General features: G+C 39.7%; 2 protein-coding genes across 7 annotated transcripts; one reads left to right on the forward strand and one right to left on the reverse strand.

The window, feature by feature from the left end:
• Positions 1–2,143: 2,143 nt before the first annotated feature.
• Positions 2,144–17,916, reverse strand: LOC141772867 (coiled-coil domain-containing protein 30). 4 transcript variants are annotated; one of them, XM_074644334.1, is made up of 21 exons: positions 17,792–17,916; positions 14,993–15,169; positions 14,773–14,893; positions 13,268–13,479; positions 13,073–13,171; positions 12,468–12,633; positions 12,086–12,157; positions 11,219–11,334; positions 9,564–9,659; positions 9,098–9,181; positions 8,373–8,471; positions 7,615–7,725; positions 7,261–7,359; positions 6,823–6,920; positions 6,597–6,711; positions 6,256–6,368; positions 5,410–5,551; positions 5,055–5,191; positions 4,833–4,950; positions 3,503–3,564; positions 2,144–2,601 (listed from the first exon to the last, which is right to left on the reverse strand). In XM_074644334.1, exons 1-21 carry the CDS (start codon positions 17,804–17,806, stop codon positions 2,388–2,390), a joined length of 2,466 nt encoding a protein of 821 aa, XP_074500435.1. In that variant the 5' UTR covers positions 17,807–17,916; the 3' UTR covers positions 2,144–2,387. The 4 variants fall into 4 exon arrangements, with proteins under 4 accessions (XP_074500435.1, XP_074500461.1, XP_074500445.1 ...); XM_074644360.1 differs by lacking the exon at positions 14,773–14,893; XM_074644344.1 differs by lacking the exon at positions 12,086–12,157 and having other exon boundaries at positions 2,146–2,601.
• emp3a (epithelial membrane protein 3a (MAM blood group)) lies at positions 17,736–26,286 on the forward strand. Of its 3 annotated transcripts, XM_074644493.1 has the most exons (8): positions 17,745–18,476; positions 18,610–18,651; positions 18,720–20,314; positions 21,131–21,216; positions 22,865–22,975; positions 23,788–23,890; positions 24,017–24,157; positions 25,705–26,286. In XM_074644493.1, the coding sequence occupies exons 5-8, from the start codon at positions 22,898–22,900 to the stop codon at positions 25,878–25,880; spliced, it is 498 nt and encodes a 165-aa protein (XP_074500594.1). In that variant the 5' UTR covers positions 17,745–18,476; positions 18,610–18,651; positions 18,720–20,314; positions 21,131–21,216; positions 22,865–22,897; the 3' UTR covers positions 25,881–26,286. The 3 variants fall into 3 exon arrangements, with proteins under 3 accessions (XP_074500586.1, XP_074500594.1, XP_074500604.1); XM_074644485.1 differs by having other exon boundaries at positions 17,736–18,283; positions 18,506–20,314; XM_074644503.1 differs by lacking the exons at positions 17,745–18,476; positions 18,610–18,651; positions 18,720–20,314 and having other exon boundaries at positions 21,080–21,216.
• Positions 26,287–26,552: the final 266 nt, after the last annotated feature.

Below are 26,552 nucleotides of genomic sequence, written 5' to 3' on the forward strand. Positions count from 1 at the left end.
GTAGAATTGGAGCAAATATGATTTAAAAAAAAGTTATTTTTATAAAATGTTCTACTATATCCTGACAGTAGTGCATGAGACAGGTAATCTGAAAAAAAAATCATGTGTCCTCCGGTGCTACTAATGGCATCTGCTATATTTCAGGGGAGGAAAAACAACCATTCAGTGCTGAGCTGGAGCCTGCAGTCTCTGAGCAGCTGTCAATCACTTGCAAACTTTGGTCAAACGGTCAAACTAGGCAGCGCTGATCAAATATGAATCAATATTCTGTTACTCCATTTCTCACCTCAAATGTTTTCAGCAACATCTTGTAGTGCACGGTTTAGTTGTAAAATGAGAAAGTTTGTGACCCGACCGACATGTTGAGGAATTACCAAGCACCGCCCACGAGCCGGAGTAAACGTTCTCATTTTACAGCTAAACAGCACACTACAAGATGTTTCTGAAAACATTTGAACATGTGTTGACATGACACATTGTCTAACAATAGAGCAGCTTTAGGTCAATGGAGCCTTTAGTTATTCAGAAATGAAGATTAAATGGAGTAAAGACCAAATATAGTAACTACATCTATACCACAACTACAGTCAAGACAGTTTGTTTTCTCAAAGATGTTGTGCCGGATGTAGTGGGCTTCATATCGTCTACGGGACAAGCTGCCCAAATTTCATTTCATTTTGAACTCTGCAAAGCAAACTGTAAAGCTTGGGTAGAAGCCAGAGCTTTGAATTGAATTCGTTGTATTGACTGATCCTTAGAGTTTGATCAATAGGGAAAGTTGTGAAAAAATGTTTTTGGTCACTTTGCATTTTGTACTGTTTTTTTTATTTTTATATTATTAGTTTAAAATCCAGTTTAAAAAAAGCACTGATTCAGTTTCACTCAGGAGAGCTTTAAATTAATCGACGCAGCTGACGTCTGTAAGATGTACATATGTAATGTATTTTGTATCCCAACCTTGCAAACGGTGTGTGCAGGGCATTACAGATTTCCCACCCAGATGTATTATATGGGTGGGCCTTCTTCCAGGCTGCATTTTTGTGAAAGTTGTGACGCGTTTACTGCTGCATGAGCTGCTTTGCTGCAGGAAAAATACTTGTTTGTTTTTATGAAGATTTACAATACAATTATTTGAAAGCTGTGTTAATAAAATACAAATTTGTGAGGAGAAATATAATGTCCCTAGGCACCTTGTCCAAGAGATGTTTCTTTCTTCTTTTTTTTAAAGGACAAATGCATTTATTTAATTTAAATAATTCAATAGTACAGTAAGCTCTTAACACACACGTTAAAGTCCAATTGTTCTACCTCTCTGCAGCTGTGTTGCAGGTGGTCCGACCTCATCAAAATGTATTGCAGGAAGTCCCTTTTGCTTTGTACAAGTTGCCCTGGCTGCACTTGAGAGACTCTGGTAAAGCGCCAATAATCTAGATGATCTAGTTCGGTCTGTATTTCTGGTGTTGTGTGTGTGTGTGTAATGTCCAAGTTGTGGTGTAATAGTGTTGGATATATGTTTGATTTTTTTATAAAACCCTAATCTGGGTCTATTCTTATACATTTTACTAAATGTTTAAATATTGTGTATGCATGATAGTTTGAAATGGAGGTAAAGTGTGAAGCTATTACTGACAAACATCCAACTGATTTACCTGTGAGCACTTAACTCAGAACGGACTGCTTTAGTTGGAAATCTTTTGAGATGTAGCTTCTGTCTATTCAGATGTCTTAGTGGGTAAAACAGACCAAAAGGCCAACTGGTCAAATGACTGTTGAGTCATATGATTTAGTTTAAATGTCAACAAATACAACAGGCAACCAGCCACTGCAATCAAAACAAAAATGACATTTTGTGCACTTTCATAATAAAAGTACATTTTATTTAACGCTGCAGAACTGTAGCGCCTAAGGCCAGTTTAGAACGAACACTTGCTACGATAAATTCTGTGGTTTCACCATCTCTACTGGCCACAGAGCGCCATGCAAAACAACTCGTTTTGGTTCATTGCAAAGGAAGAAAGGAAAGCGTGCAACGCTGAACCTCATGATGGAAACTGTCACATGTTTGTGTGGGTTGTGTTCACCTACTGACAGGAAATGAAAGCATTTTAAATTAGGTCAGGTCAGGTCAGGTTATAAGGCCTTAAGACAAGTCTGGATTTGGAATAGTTAAAAGATTTGGATTTATTTTAAATAGAAATATTCCAACTATTTTACAGAAGAAACTGTTGCTAAGTTTTCACATTTGTTGTGTTCAGTATGAACATGAGAATTAAATCAAAAGGGAAGAGAAAGGGAAATTCTTCTGCTATTTTGTTTATTAATTTAATTTAATTACAAATAAAATAATTTCTGTACAGTATATTCATGTTGCAGATAGACAGAAAATCTCAGGAACACAAACTGTCTGAGCTGCTGATGGCGGCCGGTGGAGCCGAGGGGTCTGGGCGTCCCTGAGCGGAGGTCAGATTCAGGTAGCCCATCTCTGCTGATCGAGACGGGGGCCCAGAGATGAAACAGCGAGGGGAGGAAGCTACGTCCGTCTGCTTGCTCTGAGGATCGTCCAATAAGCCCCGAATTTCACACAGCTCAGGTTTCGTCACACTGGGGACGCAATCAAAGTTCATTTAATGGTGTTTTATTTTGCAAGCAAACAGGTTTTGCTTAAAGGTCACATATTATGCAAAATGCACTTTTCCATGTCTTTTAAACATCAATATCTGTCCCCAGTGTGTCTACAGGCCACCATAGTATCATAAAAGACCATCCTCTCTCTTTTTCTCCTCCTCCGTTTGTCCGGAAATGGGTGCAGAAATAAAAATTCGCTTTTTTCCTAGTCTTCTGACGTCATTAGGCAGAAATGCAAGCCATATATGGCTTTCCTGTTTCCAGTGAAACAGAACAGCACCCCCTCACCCCATACCCCGGCTTGGTAACCCCGCCCACGGAGTAGCCGGCTCAGCAAGCTGCGTCCGCCATTGTTATTTCGACTGTTTACTAGTAAACATGCTGAAAGGAAAACCCGCTTGTTCTGTTGTTGGCTGCAATACTCCACACAAAAGCTTGCACCATGTACCCACTTCGGATCCTCTGAAGACCCAGTGGATGGACTTTATTTTCGCTGGTGCTGTGCCCAGGTTTATAAACTTTATTCTAGCTGCTATCTCTCCACTCGTCTCTCAGAGAGAGAAAGAGAGAGAGAGAGAGCTGCTCCGGGAGGGAGGGGGAGATAGTGACGCTGTGTTGTTGAGGAAGTTTGATTGACAGAAAACGCTGACCAATCAGAGCAGAGTGGGAGGAGACAGGCTGTGAATCAGTGGTTTTCAGACAGAGGCTGAATTAGGCTCTGAGGCAGGCAGACTCAGGCTGCAGTATGAGAAGAATAAAGGGTTTTTTGAACATTGCAGCATGTAAACATGTTCTAGTGCAACATTAAAATACATCTATGAACCTGGAAATGAGCATAATATGTGACCTTTAAATTCTGAAACTGGATCGGACTTACCTTGAAGTTTGCACAGGGAGGGATTTATAAACTTGCATAATATTAGATGTTTTCTTCAGCTCCTAATAAAACAAAACAAATGTTAATATTAATATTATACCATTTCAGGAATAAATTGGTCTTTCTCTATTTGACTGTATCCAACAGTGGTGGAGGTGAGGCTCCAGGAACAGTAACGTGGTCAGTCAGTATCAGTCAAACACTTTGGTATCTCAACAATCATCGGATGGATTGACATTTAATCTGGTGCCGAAAGTTATGGACCCCAGATGATGAAACATAATAACTTTAGTAACCTCCTGAGCCTTGTTCAACACCTCAGTTAACGACAAGATACTTCTATAATTACTTAAATTAATCTCTGTCCGTGTGAGTTTTACTTTGAGATTAATGGTAATTTAGCATGTTATCATGCTGACGTACTGAATGTGAGTGCGTTATAACATGCTAATGCTAACATTAGCATACAAACTGTTTCCAATCCTTTGGTTTATGACCAAATACTCCCATGAGCCTCAGCTGTACTTTATGTTTAGTGCTAATTAACAAAATTTAGATCCGATTAGATTTATTTCAAACATTTTACAAAAATAATAAGAAAAACAAAACAAGACTAATGAACAGCAAACAAATATAGCAAATTCTGAATAAATAATATAAGTCCGAAAAAGATTAGGCAGAAATAAACACTTAAATGGTCTCACCCCTTTTTATATTTTAAAGGAACAGTGTGTAACATTAGGGAGGATCTATTAGCAGAAATATAATATAATACAATAACTATGTTTCTATTTTATAATCACCTGAAACTGAGAATTATTGTGTTTTCGTTAGCTTAAAATGAGCCCTTCATATCTACATAGGGAGCGGGTCCTGACTCACTGGCTCTAGAGAGAGACTTTTGCGTTTTTACGTTACCTGAAGGCCACCGTAGTTCTCCGACACGCTTGTGAAACTGCGGCAACGTGAGCCTCAGAGTGCAAAACCGTGGTACCGCCAGCCGCCATCTGACTTCTGTTGCTCCTAAAGTAGTGTTATTACGACAAGGATGACCTCTGAGCGAGGCGAACGGCGTTACCACGGTTTTGCACCTGGCGGCTCACGTTACCGCAGAGTGAGCGGAGGGGTACTCAGTCCACTTGATGCCGCTAAATCCTACACACTGTACCTTCTTTAACTAACCTTCTACTGTCTGTAGACTTGTAGTCGTGTCCCTAGTTAAGAGGGCAATTGATTTAAAGTAGCTTTTACACTGTCTAAACTACAGCAATAACAGCAGCATCTCCAGATGACAGCCTGTGTATAATTTGGAAGGAAACAGTGCCAGTACCTCGGCAAAGTGGAGTGACTGCATGTTTTGCAGGCTGCGTTCCAGGACAGCGAGCTGATGGGACATGTGGAGTATTTTGTTTCCTAGTTTCTTGTTTTCCATCTCGAGAAAATCCACCCTTGAGATGGAAACAAACATCTCTTCTTCGTCAATGAACACGCGTTAGATAAATGTGCAGTAATCAGCTAATGCAGTTAAGTGCTGACTGTGTAAGTTAAGTACCTGCATTTGGACAGAGAGGCTGTTAGATGACTGTCTTTCTTGCTGTGCTCCTCCTCATTTAGCTGCTGTAGTAGCCTTCTCCTCTCAACAAGTAGTTTCTCATTTTCCTCAGTAATGCTTATGGTGAGCTCTTTTTCCTGCAAATGAAAAACAATTTCAATTCCTTCAATTCATCACCCAATTTCATATAATCAACTTTATGCGTCAATACAGGAATTTCACTATGAATCAGCGTTTCCTGAGGACTTTCAGCATTACCACTGATTCAAAAGCACCATCAGAAACATATTACTGAAACCCAGCATCCCCACCTCAAGCATGGATTGATTGAAGTAGGATCAAGCTGCAGATTTACCTTTGCTACTGAATGGGAACACAAGGACAGCTCTCGCTCTAGATGTTTTATTTTCTCGTCGCGCCATGTCGTTTCATCGTCACATCTCTGTTTGGCTCGACACAGTTTCACCTTGTGCTTTTCTTTCATTTCGTGGTATTTACTGTAAGGAGATGGACCAAAATGACACATTACTTGTTAATATGGCTGCAACCATAGAAACAGAATTAATTCATAATAATTGTATTTCTATCTTCTAACGATTATTTTCATTGACGATTAATCTGTTCCTTATTTTCTTGATTAATCGATTAGTTGTCTGGTCTATAAAATGTTAAAAAATGTTGATCAGTGTTTCCCAAAGCCCAAGATGACGTCCTCAAATGTCTTGTTTTGTCCACAACTCAAAGATATTCAGTTTACTGTCATAGAGGAGTAAAGAAACCAGAAAATATTCAAATTTAAGAAGCTGGAATCAGAGAATTTAGACTTTTATTTCTTGAAAAATTATTGAATCGATTATCAAAATAGTTGGCTTAATAGTTCACAGCTAATCAATTAATCGTTGCACCTCTACTTGTTATTATATTAAATGTTGATTTAGCTGTGGCAAAAGAAAGCCATACAACATATATTATTATTATATTGTGCTATGAAGGGACATTGTCATATGTTACCATCAATGTCAAAGTTTTCAATGTCCTCTACAGGAGGAAGGAAAGTCTTTGGTGTTTGTTCACACATACATATCTTATTGGCTAAAATCACCAATCACCTAAAATCCAAAATCACAGTCTCATCGAGCCTTATACTGGGCTTTGTAGTTTGTCAGGGTTGAATTTTTTCAGCTGACGGCAATATTGTTACCTCCGCTCTTTGTCGAGGCATTTAAGGGTTTCACAGATCTCCTTCTTGAGTGTCTCGCACTCATCTTGGGTGGCCAACAGAGTCTTCACTGCTTCTGCATAATCAGGACACCCCTGCGGTTCAAAAGTACAGACATCAGCTGAGACGATAATTACAGGTTACAGTGAGTACATGTAGTACATTATGCAACTCAAGCTGGCACATTCACTTTAATTGATTTGAACATAGCTTTGTCTGAGTTTAACACATGGGTGGCAATATGTTTTTGCCCTTTAGTGCTGGTCGACAGTCCTACAATGAATTACCAATTCTCTAGTATATTCAAATAGATAAGAAATTACCTTACGCAGAGTGTTTTCCTTGTTCTGCAGCAGCTGTAGTTGTGTCTGTAGCTCTTTATCAGCTTTCAGCTGACAGTGAGTGTTTTCACAATGTTGCTCTTTTTGGTTCCACAGCCTTCAAACACACACAGAAACCTTCACTAACCTACGTGTTACTACGATGCTGAGAGGTGGCATGCACACACAGTAGCTGCTGGATGGTGTATAGGGAGGTAAAATGTCCTACTTTTGATCCTGAAGATTGTTTTCTTTGGTGCAGATGGTAGATAGAAGATTATCCAGGTCATTATGGGAAGTATCCAGCTGCTGCTTTAGGGAATGTATCTGAAAGGATAAGAGAAAGTTTTGACATTGCGTTTTAGGAAACCACTGTAGTCCATTTCTCTTAAAAAATAATCAGTGAATGAATTTGTTTTTAAAGGTGCTCTACACGATATCCAGAACATTAATATAGCAGCAAACAACTATTTGCTGTGTAGAGCAAAACTGTTAGCTCTGTAAGCACCGTTGCCGTTGTTTTCACTGTCAGCACCGTTAGCTCCTAGCTGCCAGCTCAGCCGTCACATGTTGAGAGCCGTGCGTAGGCAATAGAAATGCTCACAATCTCGCATTTAGCACCTTTAATGTAATTATCAATAATCTTTTAATAATTCCAGTCACTCACTTCTGACTCCGTCTCCAAAAGACATCTCGACTGAGCGCTGAGCTTATTTTGTAACTCTCTGCAGATCTCATTGCTCTGAATCAATTCAGTTGCCTGGGACTGCAAACACAACAAGATCAACATTCAGACATGTATCAACCGAAAATGTATAGAGTCAAGTTTGTTGATACTGATGTGTTTGACTACTGTGTTTACAAGAATAAGACCGAGTCATGCACATGAAGGTTTACCAAAAACTGTATTGAACCAAATTGCCGTTTGATTCAGCTCTGCTCTGTTTGACTTGGTGATAGCGGTTAAAGCTAAATGTAATCTACTCATGTAATGCCCAAGGATATGTACGGTGAGACGTACTTTAGCTAACTCATTAGCCCGGCTGGCCTGAACCTGCACAGTGAGGAGCTGCTGTTGCTGCTCCTGCAGGGCCGTCTCCAGCCGCTCCACCTCCGTCTGCAGAGACACCACCTGAGAAACATTATGCACGTGGATGTAGTTACCAAATGTCTGTCTCAGCACAAGGTTCACATTCTAGAGGTTTGACTGATGGGAGTACACAGGCACCAAAGCTTCCAACAGGTGATGATGTGCCAATAATCCATATCTTTCAACTTGACTGCACTCAAACTGAAATAATTCAGTTTTCTCAAGATTTGTACACATTTTCATACAAAGTAAAGAACAAATACCTCTACATCTTTTATCACAAAAACTCTGTCACACATCAGCCACACAGTGATTTAGTCTTCAGTCTCATTCTATTCTATATCTTACACTGACATTTCAAGTTATCGATGGCTTAAAGTGATATACAGCGCGGTGCACTGGCAAGTTAAACTGTACAAATTAAAAAGTGTCAGTGGCATAGAGACAATTAGGTAGACATTCAGGACTTACTCCAAGGGATTGGATTTACAACACTTAGAGGATGCTTAATAATCATTAAGAGACATCTGATGGTAGTTTTGTCATACTTAATCAGTTTATTTGTTTGGGAGAGAGCTGAAATGGAGCAGTCGGGGCCAAGTTGTTGTGTGTTTGAAAGCCATACAGTACAAACAATCCAATGCTGACTTGTATTAGTTTGCAATCTGATGCTATTTGTATGTACTCACTGTTTCCTCCTTTTCCAAAAGGCATCTTTTCTGAGCAGTGAGTTCTTCCTGTAAGTTTCTGCAGGTCTGGTTACTCTGTGACAGCTCTTCTGCTTGAGACTAAAAAAAAAAAAAAAAAAGAGAAACAAGAAGGTACTTGTTCGCATGTACTGGTTCGCATGCACAAGCATCTATTGGGTGTTCTCATTTTGAATGATTTTGAGGAACAAGAGGTTTTTACTGGTGATTTATTAGAAATTAGACACCAACTGGTCTGTGTGCGGTTCATCGTGTTCTTCATTTAACTGGCATTAAATTACATACAAATAATGGTGATAGTGATAAAGATCTGTAGCTGTTTGACACCGAGTTACATTCGGCTCAGTGTTAAAAGACTGAATGCTTCAGTGTCAGATGTAATTCTCAGAGTGCTGTGTAGAGGGACTTAGGCTGTATTCATACCACATCCGATGGTGCGGCAAAAACGCAATTCCTCCAATTCATTTTGAATGGGGTTAGTTCATATGGCCTGCGGCTGCGGTGGCCGCAATGGGGGGCGAAAAAAAAAAGTAAAAGTAGAAACAGAATCAAATTTTGGAAAAACCCAACCTCATGTCATGCTGCGGTGACAAAAGATGTTAGTTATCGCAGTGAAAGGGCCACTGAGTCATTCTCCTACTGCACAACGCTGCACAATTCTGCGGCGAATCACCGCATCGCCTGATGTGGTGAGAATGCAGCCTTACTTTAGCTAAGTCGTTTGTCTGGTTCGCATGAACCAGCTGCTGCTGCTTCTCCAGACGCTGCACCTCCCTCTGCAGAGACACCACCTGGGAAAAAAATATAAAAAACACATATTAAAATGTGTCATACACCGCATCTGTGTCTCTGACCATGGTTTATGAGACCACATTCATGAGACATCTAACAGGACAATAAATAGAAAGTATTGTTGCCCTGTAAAACCTGCCTACGTTTATAGCAGCAGATTATTGCTACATTAGATTTCGGCTGAGTGGAAAGATTTTATAGACGAGATACCTTGAATTTATAACTGTTGCTGGATAATGTGCTGTAATGACAGCATAAAAATAAAGAGTCTCTAAATGTTAAATGTGATTTTCATCAGTACTTGACTTTGAACAGACTATACTGTAGCTGTTGAACATCTAAAACAGCTATTTGTTTTCACAGTGAAACAATGAGGCTTACTTCAGCCCGGCTGGCCTGAACCTGCACAGTGAGGAGCTGCTGCTGCTCCTGCAGGGCCGACTCCAGCCGCTCCACCTTCTCCTGCTGAGACACCACCTGAGACCAATACACATACAGTACGGTAGAGCTGCAACTCATTTTCATTACTCATTCATCTGCTGATTATTTTCTGGATTAATCAATTACTCATTTGGTCTATGATGTATCAGAAAGTAGTGAAAATGCCCATTACAATTTCCCATAGCCCAAATTGACATATTCAACCATCAGTCCAAAACCCCAAAATATTCCATATTGTTTAAAAAAATTAAATCAAAGAAACTAAAAAAAGTTGAAAAGCTGGAAACAGTGAATTTTGGTAATTTTTGCTTGAAAGAAATGAATCAATTATCAAAATTGTTGCCAATTCATTTTCTGTTGATCAATTAATCAACTAGTACATCTACAGTGCCGTAACATGATTACACTAACATGTCATTCTTCTGTATCTACACCAGTGGCACACATTTGTAACATTTGAGAAAAAAAATACTTTACAAAAACAATAAAACCAAAAATGCAATTATGTGTCTCAGACCACAGCCGACATTCATAATTTCATTTTCAAATATTGACTTCCTCAGAAGCTAATCTAGACACTACTTTCCCATCTGCTTGTTGAGCAAACAGGAAAGCCGTGTGGTTAAACCGCAGCATCTGCTGGATGGTACCATCCATCCATCTGCAACCGCTTATCCCGTTAGGGGTCGCGGGGGGGCTGGAGCCGATCCCAGCCGACATTGGGCGAAGGCAGGGTACACCCTGGACAGGTCGCCAGTCCATCGCAGGGCTGACACATAGAGACAGACAACCATCCACACCTACGGGCAATTTAGAGTCCACAATTAACCTAACGTAACCTGCATGTCTTTGGACTGTGGGAGGAAACCGGAGTACCCGGAGAAAACCCACGCTAACACGGGGAGAACATGCAAACTCCACACAGAAGGGTCCCAAGCCGGATTCGAACCTGCAACCCTCTAGCTGTGAGGCGCCAGTGCTAACCACTGCACCACCGTGCAGCCTGCTGGATGGTACCCAATCAGTGAATTGATCTGTATGTCTACACCATACAGTACACACTGAACATACACTGTGCTATACAAACAGCTAAAACACAATGAATTATCTCTAAACAATCGGTCCATTGTTTTGTCATCATGGGTAGTGCGCTAACAAGCGTACGGGACCAAAGAACAAGGGTTTGACTACTTTGACAGTGATATTGCCTGAATTAGACTCATAAACATACAGTAGAAAAGGGCAACAGCACTCAACTATGCTCTTTGTGCAGTAAGTGTGCTTTACAACATGCACATCTCACACACTCTCCTAAAAGTATGATTTACCTCCACTTTTAATATGGGCCCACAATCTGAAATAAGGTAGACTGAAATATCTGCCTTTATCTGCAAAATGAGTGCAAAATTAGGAGTTTGTTCCACCCCTCGTATAATGTGACGTGGTTCCTATCAGAACTATAAATGTAAGTTTATTCTGTTACTGGAGCTCAAAAGTCTGCTGCAAAAAAAAATGTGAAAATAGAAATTCTTGATGCGGTGTTATCTCAGCATAATGTTTACTGATAAAATACCTTATTCCAGCTGGTATCTTACCGTCTGCTGCAGAGAGCCTTTCTCAGCATCCAGGGTGCGTACCCGGCTCCTCAAGGCTCTGATCTCAAGGTCCAGACGATCGTTCAGCTCTTTGGCCTTTCGCAGTTCCACCATTTCTTTTAAAGTAAAGTCAGATAACGCACTCATGAGATTAGAGATAATACATGTTAAAGCATTTCACTGTTATCACGCATTCTTGTCTGTGAAATGCTGGTCGATTGTGAGTATTCTAACATGTTGCATACTAAAAATACAAACTGATAATTTAAGTTATTTTTTATTTATTTTTTTAGTGCTTTTTTATATGATTAAACAAAAAAATGTAAATGTTTTTGTGCAGATCAGATCTAGGGCAGCGAGGTGGCTCAGTCAGGTGGGCGTTTGTTTTCGTGTGCAGTTTGCATATTCACCCACTGTTGGTGTGGGTTTCCTTGTGGAGCTGGGTGCACAAGCTTCATTTCCGCTCCCACGGGTATAAACAAAACTACTTACATACCACATACATCAAATACCAGTTTACGTGTGGAAAAAGGTGTACGCAATGGGTTTTTGTGCATACACATCGTTTATACATCTGGCCCCTGCAGGTTACGTGAAATGGAAACTGGAAATTGTCTTAATATGAGTGTGACGGTGTTTGTTTACATGTGTAACAGACTGGTGCCATGTCCGGGGTGTTCTTTGCCTCTCACCCTGTGCATCCTGAAATAACCTCCTGGATAAGCAAGTATACAAAATAGATGAATCGGAGCTGTGTGGGGACTGTAGCACAGATCTTTTCTTCTTTTTACACCCAATGTAAGCTCAATAACATACGGCAATTCTTTGGAAACAGCTTAAAGAATACACATGAAATAGAAATCTCACCATATTTCTTCAGTTTTTGTACTTCCTGCCTGAGTTGCTCTACCTCCTGCTGTGCTGCCTGCAGCTCAGGCTCTAAAAAACACAGATGTTTCCTCTTCTGTTTAAAGCAGTGGAAGTTGGTGGTAACTTCAGTTTCAGTTCAGAGTCTGTTTGGATATTGTATGATGGGGAAATAACTTCACAATGCTAGTAAATATACAATATTTATTAAGGATTGTGCTGAAAGTTTGTGATGTTTTCTTTTCTAGCAGAGCTGATTTAATGATAAAAGAAAATAGAGGAAACGCTGAGATAGTGGTGACAGCAGTCTACTTACAAATCTCTTTGAGAATGACACAGTCTGCTTGTAAGTAGCTGATTAATACAGTATACTGTATCTCACCATAAGCTCTTTGGGTCAAATGAGCGGACTCCAGCTCATCGGTCAAACGCCGCATCTCGTTGTGGGCCATGGCCAGCCGGCGGGAGCCCTCCTCCAGGTCCCGCTCCAGACGGGAACATTCCCTCTCCACGCTGCTTGCCTGGCCAGCCAAATGCCTGGCCTCAGCCTGAAGAGAGAGGGAAAGAGCAACTGACCATAGTGCGGCAATCACTTTAATCATGAAGAGAACCGATGAATACAAACAAGAAACGTTCATAAATGCATGCAAGAACAGACAAGAGACCTTGAGAAGTGCATTGGATCAAGATGCATCAGCGGTGTAGCATCTTGAATTTCTTCTGCCATGCAAAGTTCCTTAGCTTGAGCTAGAGCTTAATAACACTGGAACAAAAAACAGAGGTTGCAGTTAATGTGGATGCTGCTGAACAGACGTTTTGAATGGAAAACATGCAGGGAGATCCTCATATTCAAGCGTGCACCTTGGGATGCACAAAATAAAGTCAGCGTGGCTGATTGTCCCTGATTTTACAAAAGACCTGCGTTCAGTTTTTTAGTGTTTTGTTAGTATGGGATGCAGAAACATTACTGTAGATAAAAGGACATACAGGAATAAAAGTATGTTTGCTCTGTGAAGCTTTGTGGAGTCCAAAGAGTCTCTTCCATGGGCTCTGGCCGTGACGTGGCGGTGCCCCCTTGTGGGAAGACTGTGGAATTACATTAGATCACAGAATAATGGAATAAGTCCTTTGCCCACAGAGAAATGTATGTGTGTTAAAAATTTAAAATAATGGTCCTCTAACCTGGTGTGCACTGGTGTTCAGCACCTGGGCTTCAGTCCCCAGCGGCCTGGCTGTGTTTCCGTCACCCGTCAGATTGTTCGGATCCTCACTCGTCTCCATTAAGGAGGCTCTCTCTACAAGCAGGTAGGCCACCTGCTCACTGGGGCTGCTGTGGATCAACTCTGTGAGACCCTGCTGGTACAGCATCTTAGCCACCTCGCTGATCTGGGAATCTATCACAACAGAGAATGGTGACATAGTAGGATTTATAATGCTTTAAAATCTCTGGACTAGGGGGTGTCTGAAGCCTCGTCTCAAGAAGGTAGGGCTGCACAATCAATTGAATATTAATCGTGGTCACGATTTTGGCTTCCCACCATTAAATGAACATGACCGACTGTGATATTGACGTCTAAAATGTTTTGCTCATAGAAAACTCTGCTGCACATCAAATCAAGCGCTTCCTAAACTAACAGCTAGCAACCAGTGGGCGATCCAGATGTTTTGGCCTCACTTTTGGGCGGCTGTCACACTCTACAGCAGAGCAGAAGAGTGATATACTCTATATTACTGAAAAAAGCACTTAATTCAGGCAAAGAACAGTCTTATTTTGATGCAAAGATTTGTTAATTAGTGGAAAGTGAAAGCAGCGCTCTGTTAATCTAATTTGGGGTAAAACGTTTTGGTACAATATTATTTTGCTTCTAGGAGATACACTGTGAATAAGGACCAGTCTTAATTTGATGCAAAGATTTGTACAATTAGCAGGAATGTAGCACAGCATGGAAGTGAAATCACTGCTCTGTTTATTTAAATGTGATATAAATAAACAATACAAATATTTCGCCACTAAAATCAATGAATAATTGTGATCTCAATATTGTCAAGTTCGTTCAGTTTCTGTGGTTCAATGTCACATGAGTTGATGGAAATTCATGCTGTCTCTTTTTTCGTTGGTGATATATTATAGCTAAAAAAATCTAAAACTGAAATGATTTTATGTTAATTTTAATGTTATTTTTATTAGTTTTTACCCAAGCAATATTAGTTTGAGTTTAGTTTTAGTTTTTCTTAAAGGATATAGTTTACTAAAAATATTTGTCACTGCTTATTTTCGTTTTAGTTTCAGTTTTAGTTTACTATAATAACCTAAACTATTAAAGAGCAGCACACAGTCGCCTCTCTGAGCTTTTCTATGTAACCATCCGGGACACAGTGGATGAGATAGTGCCAACGAGGCTAACTACAACAATGACATTGTCCAATGAGATATGACAGCTAACATGGCTTGTGTTACTGAAAAAAAAATTGTGAATTATACCGGAAAAAGAGAAGAAAGTCTTCAGTGTAGGAGACAAAAATACCTGCAGTATATTCTCAAAATCTCTACTAATAATCTATTGGATAATAAGACTAAAAGACTTTGTCATAGTGCAGATCCAGAAGTTTGAATGTTGTCACTACTGCTCTTGCTGTTGGATTATTCTTATGTGTAGGTAGGTAGTGTACAGGTAAAACTGTCCAACCTTGAAGGGATATTATGCGTCGCAGCTGGTCCTTAAGCTGATCGTTCTCATCTTGTATCTCCTGAGCCAAAACGTCTTTGTGCTCTGTAAAGACTCGGATCTGCTCCAAGGACTTGCGTACCTTACAGACAGACAGACAGAAGGCCAACACAGATTTTCCTCACTCTTGCTCTTCTTGACAATTTCTGATGTCACTGGTAATTCAGCAGTGATAACTTACCTCTGCCATCTCTGCTAAGTGTTGTGAGCGCTGGGTGTCCAGGTCCCACGACACACTGTTCAGACAGCTTCTTGTGCGCTCGAGGGCACTCCATAGTAAACACAGCTGAGCCTCTTTAGGGGCGTCAGGAGTGAGTCCCTCCTCACTGAGCCATAAGGCGATCTGCTGCAGCTCCTCCTAGAGATGGTGATATGTGGATATGGTCACAGACAAACCACCTTGTCTCATACTTAGAAAAGGGCTTACCGTGTCCGACTACTTGCATTGTTGGAGGAGAAACTGAATTACATATTTACAATCGGTTTCTAATGTTCCCATTATGTCATTTTACTGTGTGGTTAGGATATCATTATAAATAGATGTATTGTTTTTAATCTTACCCTGCAACTTCAGTTCACTTAGAGAAACTGATGATGCTACAAGATTAAAATACATGGGCTAAACAAAGTTGTAGGCAGAGAATGAAATTAGCACCTGCCAAATAGAAGAGTAAATGTTGGCTGTGGCAGGTAAAGATTTCAGGTCACATGCCACCATGGCAGAAATGTTTTCCTTATATTTGGAAATATTATTTTTCAAAAGCAATTCCTAAATTTAAAATAGTCAGGGATTAAGGCTACATGATATATTCCATATTTCCGCTGTCTGATACCACTGACTCAGTGTTTAGAAATCTAAATCGTTCTACATAGATTTCAGAAGGCAGACAGAATAGAAAAACTGAGTGGCCGGTAGAAATGTTAAGTGACCTGCCGCAAAGGCAGGTGAGGAAAAAACGTAATTCAAGACCCTGGTTTTAGGATAATATTAGATAATCATTAGGGCTGTCAATCGATTAAAATATTTAATGGTGATTAATTGCATGATTGTCCATGATTAATCGCAAATTAATTTTTTATCTGTTCAAAATGTACCTTAAAGGGAGATTTGTCAAGTATTTAATACTCTTATCAACATGGGAGTGGACAAATACGCTTGCTTTATGAAAATGTATGTATATATCTATTATTGGAAATCCGTTAAGAACACAAAACAATGACAAATATTGTCCAGAAACCCTCACAGGTACTGCATTTAGCATAAAAAATATGTACGCTCAAGCCCAACAGGCAACAACAGCTGTCAGTGTGTCAGTGTGCTGACTTGACTATGACTTGCCCCCAAACTGCATGTGATTATCATAAAGTGGGCATGTCTGTAAAGGGGAGACTCGTGGGTACCCATAGAACCCATTTACATTCACATATCTGGAGGTCAGAGGTCAAGGGATCCCTTTGAAAATGGCCATGACCGTTTTTCCTCACCAAAATTTAAAGTTTGGAGTGTTATTCAAACTCCTTTGCGACAAGCTAGTATGACCTGGTTGGTACCAATGAATTCATTAGGTTTTCTAGTTTCATATGAGGCCAGGATCTTCGCTCCAGCTTTAAAACTGAGCCCGCTACAACTTTGACAGCCCTAGTTATTATCAACCTTGTGTTTTTTTCCTGAGAGTGATGCTTACATGTTACATCTCAAGATGACGAGAGGCTTGTCAAAATAATCTTTTTTTTTTATCAATGAAAGCTCTCCAGCTCTGAACTAGAGTGAGATAACTGATAACACTTCTCTTGGCTGTGGCTGAAGTTGTTTGCACATTCTGGGGAACAGCTGTTTGTTTCTGTGGAGACAGCTGGCATTGCCAATGTGTCTCTTCCTTGTGTGTCTGTGGTGGGAATAACTGTGTTAACGTTAACCCCTTAAAGCTGAAGCGGGCGAGATTGGAGCAAATATGATTAAAAAAAGTTATTCTTATAAAACGGTAGCTATATCATGACAGTAGTACCTGAAACAGGTAACCTGAAAAAAATCATGTGCCTCTGTGTCCTCCGGTGCTTCTAACGGCATCTGCAAGATTTCACAGACCGGGGGAAAACAAGCAGTCGGAGCTGATTTGAGGTCTGCTGTCCATCTGCTGTCTATGAGAGCCTGCTGTCACTCACTCACGAACTCTGACCAAACGGTTAAACTAGGCAGCGCTGATCAAACATGAATCAATATTATGTTACGTTAATGCCTATTTCTCTCCTCAGATGTTTTCAGAATCATCTTGTAGTGCACGGTTTAGCTATAAAATTAGAAAGTTCATGACGCTGAAATCTCGTGAAATCTGGTGAAGGAACGCCAAGTTCTGGTCACATGACCGGAGCACAGCCAATAGGAATGCTTTCTCTCAATGAAATGACCTGTGGGGCTAGATGTTTTAAAGTCTGAAAACAGAGCCATGAGGAGGATCAGAGGTCTAGTTTTCTCTCAGAACACTTGGATTACAATATGCTGAAAGGTTATTATGGAAGTTTTGCCAGATGATGCCAAAAATATACTGCCTACTGCCACTTTAACGCTCAGTCATTAGAATCACTCTGCAGCCACACTTTGCTGAAACACAGCACATTCATTTATCTGTATCCCCAAAGTTTCCAAAGATGCAAAGGATGCACATCTGTAGGAGAATGTGTATTGCATGGTGCACAACACATCTGCAGCATTTCCAGTTGATGGAGTTGTACAGACAGATACATGTAAAACAGAGACTATAACTAGTAGAGCTGGAACAAGCTGGTGATACTGTTGTGTGATACAGTGTGAACTAAGATGATGTTTTCAACCTGGAAGTTACTTAAGGAGGTGGGACAAAAGGGAGAACATGTAAAGGGTTAATTTATCTTCATCACCAGCTTTGCAGAGATTAAAGTTCATAAACGTTTTATTAGTTAGTTAACGCTAAACGAAACGGAGAGTATGTGTTTGGTACTTTACCTCTGGTTGGTCCATGTGTCCTGCGATGTGAAACAACTTTTCTTCTGCAGTTTACAATCACATCTCAGCCTTGATGTGTTTCTGAAGAAGTCCCGACATGGACTGAAGATCAACTCTCTCTGGCTCCGAGACAGCACTGCGACGTCACGGCTCCGACGGTCAATATAACGGTGCGTAACAAACAGCAACGCAACTCCACACTAACTTTGGGGATTTAATACACAGATAGTCGAGATTTTCACGTCCAAACCAGCGACAAAAGAGTGTAAACGTGCTGTGTGCTGAGGCTGAAGGGATGTGTAGTAAAGTATCAGTGTCTGTGGTTGGGATATAAGTGGTGGTGGGAGGTTCTGGTACTACTTGTAACTGTGATAGCGGGCTGTCCGCGCGTCCCTGAAGGGGTCTTGTGGGACAGTTAACAGTGTGAGTAGTTTAAAGTCACTGGAAAACCTCGGTAAAAACGAGACTTTGTGTAAGAATCCATTTCTTAGAGTAAACTGAGGGTTACCTCTATCAGTGGCAGTGATGGAAGGTAACTAAATGCTTTTACTCAAGTCCTATTATAAATTTGAGGTACTTACTTTACTCGAGTATCTCAAATTCTTAATTTATATAGTATATCTTATACTGTATATGCTGTATATGTTCTTAATATGCCTTGTACAAAGTATTTCCTTTTACAATTGTAATATAACTTATTATTTTTATTCATAGAGTAAACTGATGGGATACCTCTAACTAATTGCTTTTACTCAAGTCCTATTATAAATTTGAGGTACTTACTTTCCTTGAGTATCTCAAATTCTTAATTTATATAGTATATCTTATACTGTATATGTTCTTAATATGCCTTGTACAAAGTATTTCTTATATATGTACATTCATACTTCCTGATATGTATATGTTCTTAATATGCCTTTATACAAAGTATTTCCTTTTATAATTGTAATATAACTTATTATTTTAATGGAGCTTCCCAGCAAAAAGCATTTCACACGATTGTACTTGTATAACTATGTATATTTTGTATATTTTAGTCTAGACAGTTATATAGTTACTTTAAAAATTAAGATTTTATGTACAAAACCTGTGATTGTGCATGCATTGTTGATCTAGATTCAACCAGGGATCTGGGGACCCCCAGGGGTCTTTGAGGGAGTTTCAGGGGGTCCCCCAAGCCCCCTTTAATTCACTATAGAAGTGAGCCCAATGTGAGTAATAAGAGTCATGAAAATTGACAACCATAGAAATCTGGTCTTAATCATATCCAACAACCATAATCTTCTCAGATGGAGGTCCCTGAAATGAAATCATATCAAATGGGGATCCCTGACATATTGTGTACCAATTTAGGAGCCCTTAACACTAAAAACATACTGTATACAAAACTGTAATATTAGCACCACCTATATGGCTACAACAGTAAAGTGACAATTAAAAAAATATTTTATGCAATATTCATAATAATTTATAATATTTCACTCATAGTGGTAATTTTTTCTTGCATTGAGTACATTTACTTGTGATACTTCAAGTACATTTTGCTAATACAATTACTTGAGTAACATTTTTAATGCTGGACTGCTACTTGTTATGGGGAGTTTGACAGTGTGGTATTGCTACTTTTACTTAAATAAAGGATCTGAATACTTCACCATAGCTTACTGAATAATTAAAGAAATATTACTCATAATTTTTAAATAGGCATCCATTGTTGCTGCAGCTGCCAGTAATGTGTTTACAAACTGTGTTCATTATACAAATGGTAATATAAGTAAGGGAGCCGGTCAATGACCCGCTAGCTGTACATTATCCTGCTTATTACACGGCCAATCAATAATTTGACACAAAAACGGTCCGCCAGAGTCCGACATCAGAACTGCGCCCATAGCAACTGTCTGTTATACATAGCAACGGTCTGCTATAAAGAAATAACAGACCATAGAACACCGTGATTGACCAATCAGAGTCGAGTATTCAACACAGGTGTGTAATAAATAGTTATGGGGTGCAATTAAACTTATCTGTAAGTACAATCAATATAAAGAACAAACAGCATTAGAATATACCCAGCTGGGAGCTTTTTTCAGGGGGGTATTTTCATATTTATTGGATAGTTGAAAAGGCAGACTAAAAATGCAGGAAGAGAGAGACGGGCATTACATGCAACAAAGATCACCGACTGGAATGAAACCGCCAACATAACAGTTATGTGGCATGTTAATGATTTGTGATGTGTGTTGTGTATTTATGTTTATATTGTATTACATTGCATTTACTCTGTATGGTCCTCTTTGTGAGATAAATTTCCTACCCTGGTGGGACAAAAAAGTTAATTTTTACCGTAACCAGTGTCATGTCAAGGACTAGTGTGTAGGATTTGGAGGCATCTAGTGGTGTGATTGCAGATTGCAACCAACTGAGTACCCCTCCAGTCACTCCTCCCTCTCCAAGACGGGATCTGCCGAGTGGAAAAACAGGGTTACGCCGTGGTATCTTGTCGGAGAACTACAGTGGCTTCAGGTATGTAAAAACGTGAAAGTCTCTCTCTAGAGCCAGTGTGTAGTTTGTCCGCTCTGGGCTACTGTAGAAACATGGCGGACTCCGTGAAGAGGATCCGCTCCCTATGTAGATATGAAGGGCTCATTCTAAGTAATAACGGAAACACAAGGATTCGAAGTTTCAGGTGATTATACACTAATGAAAACATACTTATGAATATTATATTCCATTACTGCCAATAAATCCCTCTAAATCTTACACACTGGGCCTTTAATGAAACAGAATATCTATGTTCTATCTATATTCTTTCTGGGGATGACATTTAGGATTAATCACTGTGTGTTGTGTCTTGGGTGGTCTGAGATTTCCTGCCCATTTACAGTCTAAAGTGGGCAGTAATCAGTCCTGACTTCCTGCCTTTCAATCACCTCACTCTGGAAAAACCATGGTGGTGGTCTTCATGCCAAACTGCATTGAACAGCATGAGTTCATGTGCAGCACTGGCACAAAAGTGTGGCTTTAATAATGCAAAATGTAACCATTGCCAGCCCACAAATGTGTTTCAGCTGTGTGATTTGATTTGTCCTTCGGTAGAGTCTAAATAATGGATTAAGCCATACATTACCTCATCATATTTTGTTCCGAATTTTAATGCAGATTGGACTTTTGACAGCTTTTGAGGAAATGTTCTGTGTTTATGCAGGTTTACGGGAATGTCACTTTTGGTGCTGAGTTGGTCCAGACCACAGATTTGAGGGGGAGGGCAGTGAAACTTCAGAGGAAATGGGTGTTGAGAACTCCTCCTATATCTAAGCCCACATTCCTCTTCTTTCCAAGTTTGGGAGCTAAAACGTCTGTGAGGACGGAAAGAGCACAGAGGGAGGATAACAACAACGGGCACTTAGAGGCACTGAAGCTGAAGGGTAAGAACTTCATCTTGGATTAAACAGAAATGTTATTCCTGGATTTACAGTTTAGTATGATGTAACTATTACCTCATGAGATGCAGGTCACACCCAAATGTGATGAAATGCTAAAAGAACAGAGCCCTTAAAGATTGAACGTTTGTAAGGATGCTTTTCTGTGCTTCCACAGTGCTTGCTATTTCTGTGGTCATTATTTTCGTTCTCTCTGTGGCTGTGGTGGTTACCTCAAACTGTTACGTAAACCAGATGTAGTAGTATGTAATCAAACACATGCCTCTCTGAATTGTCTACAATCTAATAGCAACAGTGGTTTCCCTCTATGGACAGAGCTGGTGTGGGAAAGACAAACATCTGCAAGGTACCCAGTCCTTAAAGTGCACTGCAGAGTTGAGGGAAGGTCATTCAGGAAAAGGAAAAGTCTACATTTAGCACTTGTAACTTTTGATTTAAAAAAAATAAAAATAGCCATCTATAATGTATAGGGGTGTAAGAAAATATCTCGAAATGTCTCGATTTTTAATTAATAGTTTACATGCAAAGATTAACTCAGTCAATACTTTATTTCATTTGCAAAGAGATGTGCCCTCTCAGTGTTTGTGCCCTCTCAAAGTAATGCTACGATGTTGGATGTTACAGGGACTGTAATAAATGCATAACAAAGTAAACTTATTTCACCCAGATTTTATGCATATGGTGGTATGTTCTTTATAGTATGACAGTTTTCCTAAAATTAGATTAAAAAATCGCAATATATTGAATCGTAACCCCTGTAACGTATCATATCTCCAGATTCTTGCCAATACACAGCCCTAATAATGTAGTAGGAAAACAGCACACAACACTATATTCATGTTTAAGTTTAATTCCTTATTTAGTTTGTACTGTATGTAAGTAGGGCACGATGCAAATTCTGTCTTTATTTATTTATGACTATATCTAGGGGAACTGAAAACAAAAAGGAACAAATCTTACTTAATTGTGACTTCCCCTTTTTGGTTCTCCAAAATATCTCTGGAAAAAGTGAATCAAATTATTGAGTCATCCATTAGTCATTATCCAGAGTCTTTGCCATTTGACTTGAATCAAGCCTTTTTCTAAAAGCTTTCTTGGGTGTGGATCATTGTGTTTGAAAAGATGAAGGATAGGGAAAACGTTTGTAGGTTTTTCATATTGAACCTGAAGTGTAATGCCAGATTGTCATCCTTTATACTGTAGGTAAACAGTTTGTGCCCAGATTCAGAAAAAGTACACAGCAGTATGTCAGACCGTTGGGTTTCAGATTACATGCTTGTTTACAACGGTTACAGGGAGCTGATGTTATGATGTGTTCCTCAGAGACGACCGGCTCTGTTGGCAGAAAGAGAAAACCCCCTCTCTGTCTGTCTGTCTGTCTGTCTGTCTGTCTGTCTGTCTGTCTGTCTGTCTGTCTGTCTGTCTGTCCGTCTGGTAAATGGGCAGAGATTATCAGTGCAGATGTTGAGATGCATGATATGAAAGTGCTTCCTCCAGAGGCAGACAGAGAGTCCACTGTCTCAGGCCTTCAGAAATCTGACTACAGAGCTGTTTGGTACTATGTGGAGCCACCAGTATTAACACAAATGACCCCATCCTATCCTATAATCAAAATAACATTGTTTTTATTCAGGATACCAGACTCTTCCCTCATCTCCGAGCAGCCATGGTCTTCCTGCTCATATTCCTAACCGTGCTGCATCTGGTCACCTTGGCCATGCTCCTCATCGCCACCCTGGAGAAGGTGAGACACATGATGTCTTAACTGGTGTTGTCTTTCTTCACAAACACAAAAATGCTGCACGGATACTAACTGTGGTTTTGTGCACTGTGCCCTGTGCTGGTAGATTTTTATATATATATATATTTATTTTTTTTATATTATGACTTTATTCTCATTAAATTGCAACTTAACTGTTGTAATATTACTATTACTATTTTCTCAAAATACTGCAACTTTATTACAACCTCTCAGAGAACACAGATATGTGGAACATGTTTTGAATGTGCAGAAAGTTTTGAACATGAGCAGGAGTCTTACTGAAATACATATGAGCTATTAAAGTCCAGAGGTTTATATATTAACTGAAATTAATTAATGTAGGCTGCTATTGACTGTGAATAGGTGCCACACGCACATTTAAAGAGGTTACTTCCCCAAACGAAAGACACAAAAGAGGAAGAAAAGTAAATCATGCCTACTAAGCAGAGGTAACATTAAATGAAAATGGTTGATCTAGGGGAAATAATCAAAAGGAATACAGAATGCCAGCTTTATATTGTCATTTATATTTTTTTTAATTGTCGCCTTAATTTTGTGTTTTCCTTTGCATTAATAAAGACATTTCCATCATAAATTGATGGAGAAAAATTCACCAGAATGCAGGAAATTAAGTGTTGTGTAGTGACCCCAGACCCCCCACTTAATATTATCCGTTAAAAGATAAATATTTCTGGACCTCACTAATTTCAAAACCCTGGCTGTGGCCCTGATGTCATTCTGAGAAACTGTCCCTGAAATCCGATCCAATAATCTCTCTCTCTCTCTCTCTGCAGTCCTGGTGGATATGGGATGAAATGGAAATCACAGACCTCTGGTATAACTGCTTCCATGATAATGCCACAAACACCTGGATGTGTGCTGCTACCAATGAAAGCGGTACGTTTTGTTTTTTTTGTCTGTGTCCTTGCCTGCATATATGTGCATGCTGGTTTGTTTATTCCTGTTTTGCATAGTGTTTTGCTTGTGACTTGTGAGTAAGTGTCTTACACTCTGCTCTTCCAGACTGGCTGCAGTCTGTCCAGGCCCTCATGGTCCTCTCCGTGGTCTTCTCCTCCATCTCCTTCCTGGTTTTCCTCGGTCAGCTGTTCACCATGTCCAGAGGAGGACTCTTCTACTTCACAGGCCTCTGTCAGGCATTTGCAGGTGTTTTGAAGTCTTATTCCATAAGCCACATAAAATGTTGTCAGTGAAAATAAAAACCTGACAGCATTTTATGTTTTCAATCATTCAAGGTATTGTTAAATCTATTCAATTCTTATGATGACAATGTAAAGCTGCAGTGGGTAGAGTTGGAGCAAACATAATAAAAAAAAATAATCTGTCACCATATCCTGACAGTAGTGCATGAGACAGGTAATCTGTGAAGAAAATCATGCTTCCTCCTGCACTCCTAATGGCATTTGAAAGTTTCACCATGCCCAAACCAAAACAACCAATCAGAGCCAAACTACAGTCTCTACAGCGCCCTTTCAATCACTCCTTGTGAAACTCGCAAACTCTGATCGAACGATCAAACTAGGCAGCGCTGATCAAATATGAATCAATATTCTGTTACTGTAACGCCTATTTCTCTCCTCAAATGTTTTCAGAAACATCTTGTAGTGTACTGTTTAGCTGTTAAATGAGAGAGTTTGTGACCCGGCAGCCATGTTGAAAACAGTCGAGCCAAAACCAAACATCATCCACCAGCCGGAGCAAACTTTTTTATTTCACAGCAGTTTTCCTTCAGTGCTGTGAAATCTTGCAAAAGCCATTAAGAGCACAGGTGTTTTATAAAAAATAACTTTTGTTATAATTTTTTTGTCACATACACACCCTTTGTCAGACCCCTTGGCATCACTTTTCGGTTGCAGTAAACACGTGCGTAACGTTGTTAATTAAACAAAAACACTTTCTTAGGTTTAGGCAACAAAACCACTTAGTTAGGTTTAGGAAAAAAACAACATGGTTGGGCTTAAAATTACTAAGTTTGTAAAGTGAAAATGAGACTTAACTTTGGGAGCACGGGACAAAAATGACCAGCTGATTGTAACATGAAAGTGAAACGTAACACACTTGTGTTGCTGGACCCATCGGCCACACCCCCGCCTACCCTGTGTGTCTCTTTTGCTTTTTAAATTACGTCATCACCCTCCCGGAGCACTTTCTCTGAGCGTTTACTGTTGCCGCGGATGGGTTTACATTGAGGTTACTTGAAAGCCTGGTGCATCTCATACAGGTGCTAAATGGTACCTTGTGCGTTGGTATCTGACGCTGATGGGTGTGACAAAGTGTTGCTAATTTACACCCCAGGAATGAGTACGGGCTGGCAGTAAATATTCACTAAAGCACAAAATGCGTATTAATCCGCAGCTGAAAATAGTCCTCAACAAATGCCCCATTTACTCCTGTTTCAGTTAACTTTGCTAAAACTTACAGTGCCCAGCTGTTTTAGAAAATTCTGCAGCCTTTTAAAAAAAAATGAAACCATATATTTATGGCCCATTTCTAAAGATTTACATCTTCAGTAGAAGCTAATGGGCTTGAGGCTGAATGCTACAGGCGGCAGATTTTGTGGCATTTGTTGACAGGAAGAAAAAGTTTTTTTAATGAGTAGTAGTTAAATATATGCATACCATGAAAATGTACAGTATGACTGTGAAGAGATAAGGGAATCTGAACTCAAACTTTTGAATGTGTCACTCTTGCAGGTCTCGCAGCCTTCGCTGCCTGCCTCATCTTCACCTTCCACAGAAAGGAGATCTTAAGTGACTCCAGAGATCTGAGCAAAGGACGCTTCGGCTACTGCTTCATCCTGGCGTGGCTGTGTGTCCCTCTCCTCCTGGTCAGTGGAGTCCTCTACGTCCACCTGCGCAAGAAGCAGTGAGCCAAAACCAGAAAGGATGGAAAAAAAACTAATAAGTGCTAATCACTTTACAATTAACAGTACTAAGCGCACACGAGGAAATGACGACTGAGAAGGAAATACCTCTTTAAATGATACAATTCTGTTTACTTTCTGGCTCTGTATCCATCCACCCTACCGTGCTGCAAGGTATGCAGGACATTATGTCATCATGGTGGCTGTCTGTGAGACATGTTGTCACTAAATACCAGATCAAAATAACTAAATCTCAGTCATGCTGTAAGATACACATATTCATGTGTTACAGGAAGGATTCTGATATAGGAATATTAGGTAATGAACGCATAACTTGTGCTTAATGTATGATTGTTTTTTGTGTATTTTGTGTATATATCTCTGTTTACTTATTAAAAAAGCAATACACTGATTGTTGATGTGAACTTTACTAGAGAGCATTCCTGTATTTAAAGGGCAAAATCTGTATTAAGTGCTCTCTGTGTTAACACAGTGCAGGTGTAATCCTCTGATATAACACCGTGGTTGAGAAAAAGGGTGTGTCATCTTTCTTATTTAACCACTCTTTGTTTTGTGGCATTCATTGTTTACTTTGTTAAAGTAGGCTCACACTATTTTCCAATTAACAAACTAACTCATAGCACAATGGTCGGTCCTAAAGGTGTTTCCAAAGAAACA

The sequence above is a fragment of the Sebastes fasciatus genome, chromosome 1, assembly GCF_043250625.1.
Source record: "Sebastes fasciatus isolate fSebFas1 chromosome 1, fSebFas1.pri, whole genome shotgun sequence".
In the NCBI taxonomy this organism is placed as follows: Eukaryota; Metazoa; Chordata; class Actinopteri; order Perciformes; family Sebastidae; genus Sebastes; species Sebastes fasciatus.